General features: G+C 45.2%; 1 protein-coding gene across 15 annotated transcripts in view; it reads left to right on the plus strand.

Annotated features, from left to right (window-relative positions):
* Ccdc30 (coiled-coil domain containing 30) overlaps positions 1-14,274 on the plus strand; it is a 68,081-nt gene that overhangs the window by 29,543 nt on the left and 24,264 nt on the right. For 8 of the 15 annotated variants that reach the window (XM_050161272.1, XM_050161275.1, XM_050161277.1 and 5 more), the window contains 2 exons: positions 7,081-7,244; positions 12,974-13,193. The exons of 4 other annotated variants lie outside the window; for them this stretch is intronic. In XM_050161272.1, coding sequence (XP_050017229.1) covers positions 7,081-7,244; positions 12,974-13,193 — 384 coding nt within the window. Of the gene's footprint in view, positions 1-1,076; positions 1,203-2,752; positions 2,888-7,080; positions 7,245-12,973; positions 13,194-14,274 lie in introns of all 15 variants that reach the window. 3 more of the 15 variants (XM_050161280.1, XM_050161284.1, XM_050161285.1) reach the window with 3 other exon arrangements.

Genomic DNA, 14,274 nt, shown 5'->3' on the forward strand with positions numbered 1-14,274 from the left:
GCCCTGACAGCCTGTTCCTTCCATGGAGCTCGTCAAGGGGGCTCTCACTCTGTGCTCACTAAAGCACATTTGGATTTTAGGCTTCACACACAACAAGAAGTATGCATGGACACGGCTACATAGAGTAGATATGGTAAGAACTGGTAAGAGGTGGACTTGGAAGTGAACAATCGCTGTCTGACCTTGAGACGTGATGGAACCTCTGAGATTTACTGGTGTCCTATGGGGGGGGGGGACGTGTGATGATCCTTACATTCCTATCCCACGGTGCTCCTCCAGAGACAATGTGAGATTGTTCAGGTAGGGCCTTCACCATAGTGTCTGATGCTTAATAGACCCTCAGTGAATGTAGTCATTACAGTATTACCCCATTTGTCATCAGCATTGAATTTGGGAAGATTCCATCAGCATCTTACGTTGGGGGCCTGGGGAAATGGCTTAGGGCAGTGGTTCTCAACTCTCCTCATGTTGTGGTGACCCCCAACCATAAAATTATTTTCATTGCTACTTCATAACTGTAATTTTGCTACTGTTATTATTTGAAATATAAATATCTGATATGCAGGATGGCCTTAGATCACCCCCAGTGAAAGGGTCATTGATGTCCCCCTTTGGGGTCGACCTACAGGCTGAGAACCACTGGATTAGAGGGTACAGGTGCTTGCTGCTAAGCCTGACCACCTGAGTTTGACTCCTGGGACCCCCTCACATAGTGGAAGGAGAGAACTCACTCTCACAAACTGTCCTCTGACAAACATTATGATGTGTATGTTCTCCCTCCCACTAAATAAATCATGAAATTTAATATATCTCATGCATGATTAACATTTGTAAAAAATGTCTTCAAAATCACAAAGTATACCTGCCATGGGGGCTATGCTGTAGGCAGGATAAGGCTCACTATCAACTGACTTAGAGAGAAAAATATATCCTATGAACTAGTTTTCCTAAGTTTCTATAACCCACACATGACCTTAGCATTAAGTTAAGCAGGGGTTATCGTTATTAAATTTTACAGGTAACGGTGCTATTGTATAGTAGTTCATAAAGTGAATTATGCAAAATGCGTTTTACAGATACTGAAAATGAGCCAAGAGAATATTAAAATATTTGAGAGTGACTTGTCAGAGGAGAGACAGAAGCGACAGCAACTGGCGTCTGCCTTTCTTTCTATTCAGAAGTCCTTGAGAGTGGACAGTGAGGTATCACATTGCGGGTGGCGCTCTCTTCCTGTTTTTCTACTTGAAGGATTTCATGTGACCATTGGTTCCTATTGTTAAACAAACTGTGACCTTGGGGAGACTGATCAGTAGGTAAGAGCCCTTGCTATGCAAGCATGGAGTCCTGAATTTGAATCTCCAGCACCATGTAAAAAGTCAGGCATGACTACATGTGTCTGAAAGCTCAGCACTGGGGACAGATCACTGGCCAGTCAACCAAGCAGAAACAGCAGTCTGCCCACTCAGTGAGAAACCCTAAAATGAACAGGCAGGGAGTCATGGAGGAGGACACCCAGCTCTCTCTCATGCCCGGGCCGTGCAACACAATAAAGAAAATAGAACTTAGGCTGAGCCCTGTCATTTGGTACCAGTGGCTGTGTGACTTCCTTATAGTCCCAGAGGCTGGAAAGTCCTGGCCACCTTCTGTGTCCTCTTGACAGAGTGTGACCTATGTGTCTCTTCTCTTCTTAAGAGGGCTCCAACCTGTCAGACCAGGGCCCCACCCTTCTGTTCTCATTTGACTGGATTTAGGAGGCCCTCCCCGCTTGAAGCTTTTTTACAGCCCCAGCCCCACCTTCCATTCCCTCTGACGTGAAAACTTTCAGAGAATATCAAATAGCCCTTTCTCCTAAAGTGTCATATGATCTATTAGCTACTGGGTGTCACAAACTGTCACTCCCTCATCATCCCTCATCAAGCACTGCATATCCGTGTGGTCTGTGCGAAAGTGTGAGAAACTGCGTGACCTGCATTGAAACATACAGTCCGAGGATTGGAGGAAATGCTGGTTCATGAGTCACCGAGCACGCATTGTACAGCAGCAGGATCTGTAGTTAAGGGCACAAATCAGAGAGATGTGGGAAGTGGCTTCCCAGTTTTCTGGCTACCTGAGGTGAAGTTCCAGTAATCTGCCCAGCCCTAGTTTCAGAGGTAGCCTTGTTGGGGTGCAGAGCTGCACCCCACTGTAGCACGAAGTTCTACGAAAGACGCATTTTAAACTTGTTAGTTATTGTATGCGTATATATGGTAAGGGGAGAACACATTGTCACTGCACAAGTGCTGAGGCCGGAGGACCACTCTGGAGCCAGTTTTCTCCATCTTTTACATGGATTCCAGGGATCAGATTTAGGTCCCCAGGCTTGCATGGCAAACTTGTGCACCCACTGAGCCATCTTGTCAGCCCTATATTTTTAAAGCAAATAAATATTTAATGCGGGAGCTGATGAAGATTTTACCTTTATCCAAGCTTTGCTTTAATGAGTGTGGACACCCACTCTTTCAGCCTGTAAATACTGAAACACTGCATTTGGTAACATATAATGGTGAACAGTTTGTTAGGACCATTTCATAAATCCTTTGTTGAAACTTTATTCCTTTGCAGGGAAATAGACTTGATTTATCCTATAAAATATCTTCTTTTCTTTTTTGTTTTTTTAATGTTTTTATTTTTTAACTTTAAAAACTTTATTGTTTAAAACAATTTTAGATTTAAATATATTTTTATTATAAAAAAATCTTCATTTGTTAAACAGGAATTCCAAAAATCAAAGTCAGAACTCCTGTGCCTTTATAAGGAAATTCAAAATCTTCCAAGGGCTGAGGGCAGAGACCAGTTTTTAGTAGCATATAAGCTGCTACAAAGAGAGAATTCTGAATTAGAAGCCAAGGTGAGATTGAATTATTGATTACTTGCATGTTCAATATTTAACATGTCTTGTGTGTGAGTGGAATAAACGGAAACTTTAAGTAGCAGATTTAGAAATCAAAGTTCCTTTTACTACCATATAACAAAAGGACGTATGGCGTGGGTTATAAGTCAGGGCAAACATTTAGACTTCCACCGCCTAGATGTCTGACCTTAAATCAGCTCCCGCCAACTAAATTTCTGGAGTGTGGATTATGGTATGGAATGCAGGGAGGAAACGGTCCAGAATCCAGGGAGGTGGTGGGGGAACGGTCACAAGCAGCCTTTGCCTGTGGGACACTGTTAGCAGGGTGAGCCATCGGCACCCTGAGCAGTCAGCCCTACCCCTTAACAGAAACAGAGAAGAGGATGGAGAGGAGGAGGAGATAGTGATGGAGGAGGAGATGATTGGAGGAGGAGGAAGAAAAGGAGGAGGAGGAGAAGAGATAATGATGGAGGAGGAGGTGAAGAGGAGGAAGAAATAGTGATGGAGGAAGAGATGATTGGCAGAGGAGGAGGAAGGGGAGCAGAAAGAGAAGAAGAGATAATTGGAGGAGGAGGTGAAGAGAAGATAATTGGAGGAGGAGGTGAAGAGGAGAACAACAACTCAAACCATTTCTAGTCCAAGATACAATATAAGATCACTGAAAGCTTTTTAAGCCCCTGAATCTGCCCACAGGAGTTGTCTGTCTGTCTGTCTATGAGGTTTTTGAAGAAGTCTTTGGCAGCTTGAGCAGAAAGCATAGACTGGGCAGTTTAAATGACAAGCTCTGCAGGCTGGGAGTTCACAGTCAGGGCACCAGTGATCCCCATTTGGTGAAGGCTGCAGATAGCCATCTCTGCTGGCTCTTTCCTCCTCCTCATGCATGATATATGTGTGCACACAAATGTTCATGTGTGTGAGTGTGGACATGCTCGTGCCACAACATGGGCGGGATCAACCTCAGCTGGCCTTCCAGTTGGTTTGAGTTAGGGTTTCCTATTTTTTGTTACTGTCTATGCTAGGCTAGCTGGTCTGCAAGTTCTGTGTATCCTCCTGACTCTGCCCCATCATGTTGTAGGAGCGCTGAGATTCTACACACACTTCCACCCTCCACGCACCCCCACGCATCCCCCTATCACATCTGACTTTACGAGAGTTCTGGGGCTCCAAATTCAGGTCCTATGCTTTCACTTCAAATGCTCTACCCCAAGCCATCTCCCCAGCCCAGATGGTTCTCATAAGAATACCAATGTCATCATGAGCGCTCCGCCCCTGTGCTTCCTAAGGTCTTCTCCTGAGGCCACCTTATTGAGGGTGAGGGCTTCATGTTTTTAAATTTTATTTATTTTTTGTATGCTTTTAGCTATGAGTGCTCTGTCTGCATGTGCATGCTAGAAGAGGGCTTCGGATCCCATTACAGATGGTTGTGAGCCACCATGTGGTTGGGGGGAATTGAACTCAGGACCTCTGGAAGAGCAGCAGTGCTCTTAACCTCTGAGCCATCTCTCCAGTTCCAGGTTTCATTTTCAGTTTAGGGATTTTGAAAGAGTCACAGCCTGTTATTTGGAGGAACGTCCTTCTGTTTGGGTTTGTCTGCTGTTTCCCCACAGTATAATGCAAGTTGCTCATGCTGGACAGGAGTCCTGTGGAAATGATGTCTCCTTCCTAGGACGTTTATATTGGGAGACTCGAGCTACATTGTTGTGCTGATCTTGGTTTAGCTGAGATGCTCTCTGTTGTGTCCACTGTAAAATTTATCGAGTTTCCCTTTGCAATGGATGGCTTCTTTAGGATGCTGCATTCTTGCCCATCAAACTATTGCTCATGAAAAGTTTTCGTTTTGAGCCTCTGCATCTTGACCAACCCCAAAGCTTCTCTTCGGAACACACGGTGCTCTAGACTTGAAGGCATCCTGCTCGGCAGAAGGCGGGCTGTGACTTATGGACTTGCCAAAGCTTCTTATTTCACAGACTTTGTCTGGGTCACATCTAGACTCATCGCACAGAAATTTGTAGCAGAAATAGGTGTGATCATGTAGGCCAGCTCATTCAGTTTATAAAAAAAACGCAGGGGCCCTGGTCAATTGAACTACCCCCAAGTTGCTTGGCATTTCTCAGCCTGTGCTCTTTCTGTCCTACCTACCCTAAGGTCTCACAGACTGGAGCACTGACCTTAGTTCTTTGGTATTTAGACGTGGCTGCTGATTAGACTGAACTGTCAGCACTAAGATCAAATGGAAGTTTGTCCTTTCCCACGTCATCCAGCTACTAGACGGGCCAAAGGGGTTACCTTTCTTCATGATAAATAGCAACATTTGGGGGCTGGAGAAATGACTTGATGCTTAGGAGCACCTATTGCTCATTCAGTGGACCCCAGTTTCATTCCCAGCACCCACATCGAGAGGCTCACAACTGCCTGTAATTCCAGCTCCAGGGGACCTGATTTCCTTTTCTGAATTACCAGGCAACTGCGTGTACAAGCACAAATATACACATAATTTTAAAAAGATGAAAAGAAATATTTTTTTAAAGAAAAGAGAACTTCCAACTGCTTGAGACATCCCAACGTTGTATGTGGGTCCAGAGGACCCAGAAAATGCTTGGTGTTTGTGTTACTATTGTTTTTAATTTGCTTGAGTATTCATCCCAAATTCTGCTGCCTGCTGTCCTTTAAAAAGTAGGATTTATTGTCATTATGTAATGTTTGCATTTTCAGAATAACTGTAAAAACTAAGTAGCATTTTGGAATTTATTTTCCTGCTTGCAAAATTAATATATGTTCATTAGGAAAACCATCTCCCAGCTGGGCAGTGGTGGCACACGCCTTTAATCCCAGCACTCAGGAGGCAGAGGCAGGCAGATGTCTGTGAGTTCAAAGCCAGCCTGGTCTACAAGAACTAGTTCCAGGACAGGCTCCAAAGCTACAGAGAAACCCTGTCTCAAAGAAAAGAAGGAAGGAAGGAAGGAAGGAAGGAAGGAAGGAAGGAAGGGAGGGAGGGAGGAAGGGGAAGGAAGGAAACCATGTCCAAGGTTCTCCCCCGCTGCCTGTCTTCCTGTCCCCTCTCATGATGTGGCTTCTCCCTCCTCTTCAAAGCAACTTGAGTCAGCTGTGTGTCTTTGACCACATGCTCCCCACGCTTCAAATAAGCCATCCATAGCCTCCCACTTCCGAGGTTCAAGGCCCGCCTTCACTGGAAAGTGACAGCCCTTGGGGGAGATATGTGGACTGAAGTCTATACTGCAGTCTGTAGTTCCTTTTGAGAGGACTGGAAAGTCTTAGGAGACCAAGGGAATCCCTTAAAGTACATGGAAATTAAGCTTTAGATTTAATTCCTTGGCTCTTGGAATCAAGCACAATTACTGTAAGACCTTTGCGTTTGCAGAGAAGCAGCTGTTTGCTCTAATTGAGGACTGTGATGGGAACCATCTTCTGTTCATAGAACTATTTCCCAGCCAACCTCTCTGCTGGAAGGAGGTCTGCTTGGATTTCGTGTGAACACACCACTAGACGCCACTGAGGAGGGGAAACTACAGAGTCTTCTAAGAGCAAACAAGCAGAAATTAATGTTTTACTTAGTCCTGCCAGATTCTCCTAGGAACCTGATGCAGGTTCTCGTTTCCACCCAGACACTGAGCCTGGGCTCACAGTAGCCTTTTAAATAAACTGTCCCATAGGCTGACATTTAGGGGCCACCGCAGTCACCAAGAAACCTTTACAGTTCAAGTGTTTTCAAATAAATAGGGTCAGCCTGAAAGAAATGTCCCTTTTATAAATAGCCTTCTACTCTTTTCTCGAAGCAACATGTTACTGCTTTATGAATCAGAGAAGAACAGTCAAAACGTGGGCACGAAAGTGTGTGGAGAACTTGTCAGAGCCTAATTCTTTGTTCCTGTTTAAAGGTACAGCCCCTTAGAATCAGCAATCAATCGACATGCCAACACCAAAGACCAAACTACCTGTTGGTTTGTTTGGTTGGTTGGTTAAATCATGGAGTTACGTACAGTCTACTGTAAGCATGGATTACGTCATGACACCTACTGAGTATTTAACTAGATTGTAATAAGACTTACTGTAGGGCACCGGTTTGACTAGCGTAAGGCAGTAATGAAGCATTTGGTGGCGTCAATATGCTTTTTTTCACCGACGTACAAGTTTGCAAAATAGGACAATTGCTTTTTTACTTAACTTTACAGGTCTTGAAGTTTTCACAAGAATTGGAACAGTTAAAATATTGCTCTGTAGGGGACAGAACTGCTAATTTAATGACAAGCAAGAAGCTCTGTGAAGATCTGGTGTCTAAAGTGCCACTTTTGGGAGTAGAGGTTCTGAGCCCAAGTGAAGAAAGACAGGCACTCTGGTAAATTGAGAAACTCCCGAACACAGCAGTAATTGGAGGGGGGTTTAATTTGGCTTGGTTATCTGAAAGATTTGATGTTCCTTTTCAAGAGATGTAATCACAAAAGAAAATTAGTTCTGAGCATTTCCTAGAGTTTGCCTTTTTTTTTTTTAAACCCTGTGTGTTGAGTGCTATGGAAGAGAACAGGTGGGCTGGGCAGTGTCTAGGGCACCGCTTGCAGCATAGGGCAGAGGGATGGCAGCATGCCACTTTCTGATTTAGCACTAACATTACAGTCTGAAAGTTTCCCTCTTGCTTTTGAAAGTTAGTACGGGCTTCCTGCTGGAAGGAAGGAAGCACGTAAAAGTAAAAGTGGGTTACAATAACCCACAATCCTCTTCAGGGAGAGACATCCACCCACCTCCCTTCTGTGCACACAAGTATGCAGGTAAATTGGGTTTTGTCTTGTTTGTTTGTTTGGTTGTTTAGTTTAGTTTTTGAGACAGGGTTTCTCTGTATAATGGTCCTCACTGTCCTGGAACTCACTCTGTAGATTGTAGGTGAGGTTTCCTGTCCCGACTGCCTGGTCCCAAATAACCAACTCAAAGGCTGAATATGAATTATAAACACTTGACCGATAGCTCAGGCTTATCACCAGCTCACTCTTACACTTAAATTAGCACATATTTCTAGTTATGCTTTACCACGTGACTCATGGCTTGTTGCCTTACTTTTACACATCCTGCTTCATTGGTGACTGGCTGGCATCTTCCTGACTCTGCCCTCCTTCTTCCCATCAATCTTAGTTTGGCTTTTCCACCTAACTTCCTGCCCAGCTACCGGCCTGTCAGCTTTTTATTAACCAATGAGAACAATACATATTCATAGTGTAGAAAAGGATTGTTCCACAGCACTAGACCAGACTGGACTTGAACTCACAGAGATCTGCCTGTCTCTGCCTCCCTAGTGCTAGGATTAATGACCTGCACCACTGCTGCCCGCAGTGAGTTGTTTTTACACAATCAAAGCTGTGCTCTGTAAGGAGTTTCTGTTTTGCTGACCTTATTTGACATTATATCTGATAATTGAGTTTTCAGAACTCTTCTCTTTTATACATTTGTTTAATTTTGCTACCTAACTCTGTTTTTACAAATTCTAACCAAAATGATCCTTCACAGGAGTTTTGGAGACTTTGGGCAAATGGTCTGCTCTAATCTGGCACAAAAACTAATAGAAACAAATGGCTTTGTGTGGACAAAAGTCGAAAGGTCACGGAGAAGGAAGCAGTAGAAGCCCATGCTCCTTAGACATTGACCTAAAGGGCAGCCTTTTTTGTCTATTTTTATTTTTATTGAGCTCTACATTTTTCTCTGCTCCCCTCCCTGCCTCTCCCCTCCCCCCTTCAACCCTCTCCCAAGGTCTCCATGCTCCTGATTTACTCAGGAGATCTTGTCTTTTTCTACTGCCCAAGGAGATTGGGGCCTAATGTCACCAAATTTATTTCTGCATGCATGTTCTCAGATAGATACTGCTCCGGATTTTCCTGCTATGTTAAAAATTTCTTTTAACTTAAGAATTAGCTTGGAAAAAAAAAAGAATTAGCTTGGAGTCCAAGATTCTCAAGCAGGAAACTGAGGGGGGGGGCGGGGAAGGCATCTTTGGAAGATGGGATTGGCAGGTGTGGGATGGGACAGGCATCTTGGAGAGATGGGGGCAGTTCTCTGATAGTGAGCCCCAAAACAAGGAACTGAGAAGCTGGCTCGCCATGTTTTGGTTTGGTGGAGGGATCAAGAAAGCCTAATTCTAGAACACGGGGACAGTGTGACAGGTTTCAAGGGAAGTTGTCCTAGCAGCTCCTTAGATGAAGATGGAAGGTTACAGGCAGGTCGGTTAATCCATTGTGAGCCACAGATGAAGAAACAGTAGCCTGGAGCAAGAAGCTGTCAGGATGTAGCAGTCACCTGGAAATGCTTCCCGGAAAGAACTGACAATATCAGGCAGAACTGCTCAACCATGCCTGGCTGCACTGGGTCACCAGTGGCGAGATTTGCCGCGGTAGCAAGGCTGCTTGGTGCCTTCGTCCCTCTACGATGGGAAGTCTGCCAGGAGAGACTCTGGGCTTCTTTCTAGACTCCTTCCCACCCTTTTATGTTTTTTAGTTTTATGGCTTGGCCCAAACTACTTCCCATTGCTGGGACTACGAGAACTCTAGCTGTCTGCCCCCTGCTTGCCTCTCTCCTGTCTCGTTACCTGTGCGCCTTGGCAGGTGCCACTTCAGTCAGACCTGGAACACAACCACATTCAGCATTAACCATTTGTCCACTGTGTGCAGATGCTCCAACCAGAGGCAGGGCACAAACTGAGACAGGTTTAACATTGTGTCTGATGGGAGGAGGTAGTTAAATGAGGTGGTGTTGGCTTCGTAGTCTGTCAAGGGCCAAATGGGGGCGCAGGGTGACAGAGACAGAGACAGGGGAAGAGAGACAGCAGAACATGATATTAAGGGGACATAGGTTTGTGTGAGGTCGTTTAGAAGAACTCTAAGTAAGGGGGACAGTGAGAACCAGATGCAGACAGAATCCCGAACAGATAAGTACATGGGATGCTTATATCAGGGAAGTGTTTGCTTGCTGGTTTTGCAATATTGGGGTTAATCATGGGGCATCACGTGTGCTAAGGAAGCACCTAACACTGAGCTATGTCCACAACCCTTGTTAGGAATTTCGACAATAAAAACCTCCTTTAGAGTTTAGCAGCCTGGGCAAAACAATAGGTTAGTGTTTTAGGAAAATCACACTGCCTGCTGTGTAAAATTCAATGGGACTTTTGGGATTAGTGACTCTAACTGGGATGGAGAAGATATGGTACCTTGAGTATGGGGAAAGGATTAAACTTAATGTTAAAGGTGCCCAGGGAGATGGCTCAGGCAGTGAAGGGCTTGCCAGGCAAGCGTGAGGACCTAAGTTCAGATCTCCAGCACCCACGTAAAAGCCAGGCATAGTGATGTTCACCTGTCCCTCTACTGGTTTGACATGTGGAAACGGAAGGGTTCCCAGAACTCACAGGCTAGCTCATCTAGCTAAATTGGTGAGTTCTAGGTTCGGTGAGAGACCCCCCATCTCAAACAATAAGGGGAGGGCCAGCGAAATGCTCAGGAGGGAAGGGTGCTTGTCAGCAAGCCCAAGTTTGATCACTAGAACCTACGTGACAGAAAGATAGAACTGACTCCCACAGGTCGTCCTCTGACTTCCACATGTGCGTGCGCACGCGCGCGCACACACACACACACACTTAAATGTAATGCAATTTTAAATAAAATAACTTGAATTCCAGCTAGATTGTTTTGTTTTCTGATTTGGGGAACATGTCTATAACAAAATACTTGAGACTGAATTTTTGAAGACTTTCTTTAGCTCACGGTTCTAGGGGTTCAGAAGGACGGCACCCATCTCTGGCGAGAGCCTTCCAGCAGATGGCATTACAGCAGAAGGAACACGCACAAGAAGGGATTACATGGCAAGTCTAGAAGCCAGAGAGAAAGGAGGGGAGAGCCATGTTCTTTTCCCCTGTGTGTGTACATGTGTGTACATGATTGCTTGTGTAGAGGTGTGCGTGCGTGTTTGTGTGCCTGCATGTCAAGGCCCGAGGTGCTGTCTGGAGTCCTCCTCGACTGCCTTTCCATCTTGCTGTTGAAGCGTACCTCAGTTAAACTGGCTCGCTGGCTGGCTTGCTCAGGAGCGATCCCCTTGGGGGAAACAATAAAACCATGTCCAAACAGGAGCAGTGTGTCTCCACGAGCTGCTGCTTTAAAACACATTATTATGGGCAGCATTGAACACTGAGCTTTTCTTCTTATGAGTTATTTTATGTAGTTATATAATTACAATATATTCATGGAGACTGGGGTTACAGCTCAGTAAATACAACAGCACCTTCCTAGCGTGCATGAAATCCTAGATCCAGTTCGCAGCACCACACAATGTATGTTCATGGCTACAATTTTTCAGATTCTCAACATTTTAATACAGCTCAGGGCTTTCTTTTTTGATCAATTATTTTTATGTGTATGGATGCTTTGCCTGCATGTGTGTCTGTACATCACATGCATGCCTGGCACCTCTCTGGTGGCTGGAAGAAGAAAGCAGAATCCCTGGAACTGGAGTTACAGATGGTTTTCAACTGTCAACTAGATATTTAACCCAGGTCCTCTGGAAGAGCAACCAGTGCTCGTAACTGCTGAGCCGTCTCTCCAGCCTCAGATTCTAAACATTTTTGTGGCTCTTGAATTGTGTTGCCAGCTGCCTTCTTGAATGTGAGTAGCAACTATGACTGGTGAAGCTTGCAATGCTGGGCTCCAAGGTGCCCCAAGCAAACTTCAGATTGAGGAATTAGAAATAAATGGGGCTGGGGTGTAGCTTCGTGGCAGAGTGCTTACCTAGCATGCAGAAAACTCTGCCCCAAAAGAAAGATAGCAGAAGCAAAATGCAGCCAAACCACCCAGCATGCTTGTGTGCACTGTAATCTATACATTCTCTGAGGGCTGAAGCTGTGCCCCTCCTTCTGTTTGTGTGGCTTAAATTCTCAAGGATGCCCCCTCTTTCTCTGGCTTTCCAGCCCCTTCTGCTTGCTCCTTACAAGCCTTTGGCCTCCATCTGAGATGACCCCTTCACCCATCATCCCCCCCTCTTCTGTGTCCTTGGGTTCAAGGCCAAGGTTTCTGCCCCTGCTTCCCTGTGTCCGGATCCTCAAGCATTCCTTATGCACACCCTGCCAGCCTAGTCCACCCTCCAGTCGTGAGTTTGCTCCAGATAGAAATCCAGATGTTGCCTTGTCTCCCTCACCCGCCTCATCTGGCTGATGGTGAATGTCATGAACACCAACCAAAAGTCTCTCCAGACCCAGTCCTGGTTCCCACCCCTGATTTTTATTACTTTTATTATGTGGATGGAGACAACAGTCTCTCATCAAGGTTCCCTGGCATGTTTTTTTTTTTATTTAAAATCAAAAATAAAAGCAAACCCATTTACTTAACTGGGGAACAGGAGGTGCAAGCATGCCACAGCACCTTTGTGGAGATGAGAGGACAACTTAAAGGGCTTGATTCTCTCCTTCTACCATGTGAGTCCCAAGGATTGAACTCAGATTGTCAGGCTTGGCAACAAGCACCTTTCCCCACTGAACCATCTTGCTGGCCCCTGCAGATCTCATTTGTTAAATCATCCTGGGATACTTTGTTCTCCCATGTTCCTATCTGTACTAAAATCTCCTACCAACATCCGTGCAAACACACGTACACTTTTACTCCTGTCCTTCGTTATCTCATGTCAATGATTAACCAAGCCATATATCACTGCTCAGCCTAATTACCATCTAGATAGCCTTATTTCTCAATTATAAACCTCTTACAGCCCACTGTAGCCTCGTTGCCTATTGAAGTATCTGCTTTTAAGTGGCACTTGGAACTCTCTATGACCTGAATCTAGTTGCCCAGCGCAATACTAAAAGTCCAGAAAGGACAAAAAAAATTTAAACTGGTCATTGGGTTGTAAATGAAAATGTATGATGGGTCATCTCCTTGACTATGAGTGAAAACATAAGTCATTGCTATAAACCGCACCCAGAACAACTTCCAGCCTTGCAATTCACGTTTGAAAAAAAAAAGATTCCTCTAGCGTGTAGGATTTTCTTCACTCGTCTGCAACAAGAATATTTGTTTGATAGTTTTTTTTTATTGTTATATCTGTGCCAAGTTCCAAACTAGGAGAAAGTAAGCAGGAAGAAATGCCAGCGTTGTCAGTGAAGGCGGCCACTTCCCCAAGAGAGAGGCGGGAGGAACCGCAGCAGAATGGAGACTGGAGAGGCCATGTGCGGCTGTTGGCCGTGGAGCGCAGAGAAGCTGGGAGGCTTGGAGAAGAGCTGAGCCTCCAGCCTCAGAGCTGTGGGGATAGTTCAGATGACAGTAGCACCCAGGTAGGTGCTGCAGACACACGCTCCGGGCCTGGTCCCTCTGACTAGCCCTGGAGACAAGGCTAAGCATCGTTTTTACCATTTCCTTTCTTAATGTCTGTTTCTTCTATAACATTACAGCCGTGGCTTGACTGGTAATAAACTTACAACCGAAATCTGAACCTGTTGATTCACTTCATTATTGAAGGGTTGCTTTTTTAGTTCTGGGGGAAGAGCAATGCGGCCCCGTTGAGCGGGTTCTCTCCTAAATGCAGCCCTGTTGAGCAGGTTCTCTCCTCCTGCCTCCCTGTGGGTTTTTGACTATGGGCCGTAATCTCAAGGCAGACTCAGAAGGAACACATCTGCCTCCGGCAGGTGGAGTGGAGGGTCGGCAGCGTATGTGCCACCCTCCTATTGCAGGGAGCTTAGTGAACCAAGTGTTCCTTTTATTAGAGAAAATGGCATCAGAGGATGGTTCTAAATATGGCCCCTTGCTATTGACTGCAGGTCTGCCTGTAAGAGAGTTAAAGGGAGTGGCCGCCAGCCCCACTTTGGTTCTTAATCTTATAGGACTCCATTGTACAAAGTACAATTTCTCTGTAGCTACCTTCCCAGAAATTACCTTGTGAGCCTCAGAGGACTGTTGGATTTGCGGGTAAACCACCTTCAAAGGGCTGATGAAATGCCAGGTGCTATCCTTCTAGCCCAGAATTTCAGAGGCAGAGGCAAGAGGATCAAGAGTTCTAGGTCACCCTCTTGTTACTTAGTGACTTTGAGTCTAGCCTAGACTGTAAAAGAACAAAAAAGGTTGACAATATGTACTTGAGAAGTAAGTCAAGGGAATGCTTTACAAAAAGGAAGGCTGGAGAGTTGACTCAGAAGTTTAGAGTGAGTACTTCTGGGGCTGGAAAGATGGCTCAGAGGTTAAGAACACTTTCTGTTCTTCCAGAGGTCCTGAGTTCAATTCCCAGCAACCACATGGTGGCTCACAACCATCTATAATGAGATATGGTGCCCTCTTCTAGCCTACAGGCATTCATACAGACAGAATACTGTATGCACAATAAATAAATTTTAAAGAGTAAGTACTGCTCTTGCAGAGAAC

This window comes from Alexandromys fortis, unplaced genomic scaffold (genome assembly GCF_014885135.2).
Source record: "Alexandromys fortis isolate MF-2015 unplaced genomic scaffold, M_Fortis_MF-2015_v1.1 scaffold_122, whole genome shotgun sequence".
Lineage (NCBI taxonomy): Eukaryota > Metazoa > Chordata > Mammalia > Rodentia > Cricetidae > Alexandromys > Alexandromys fortis.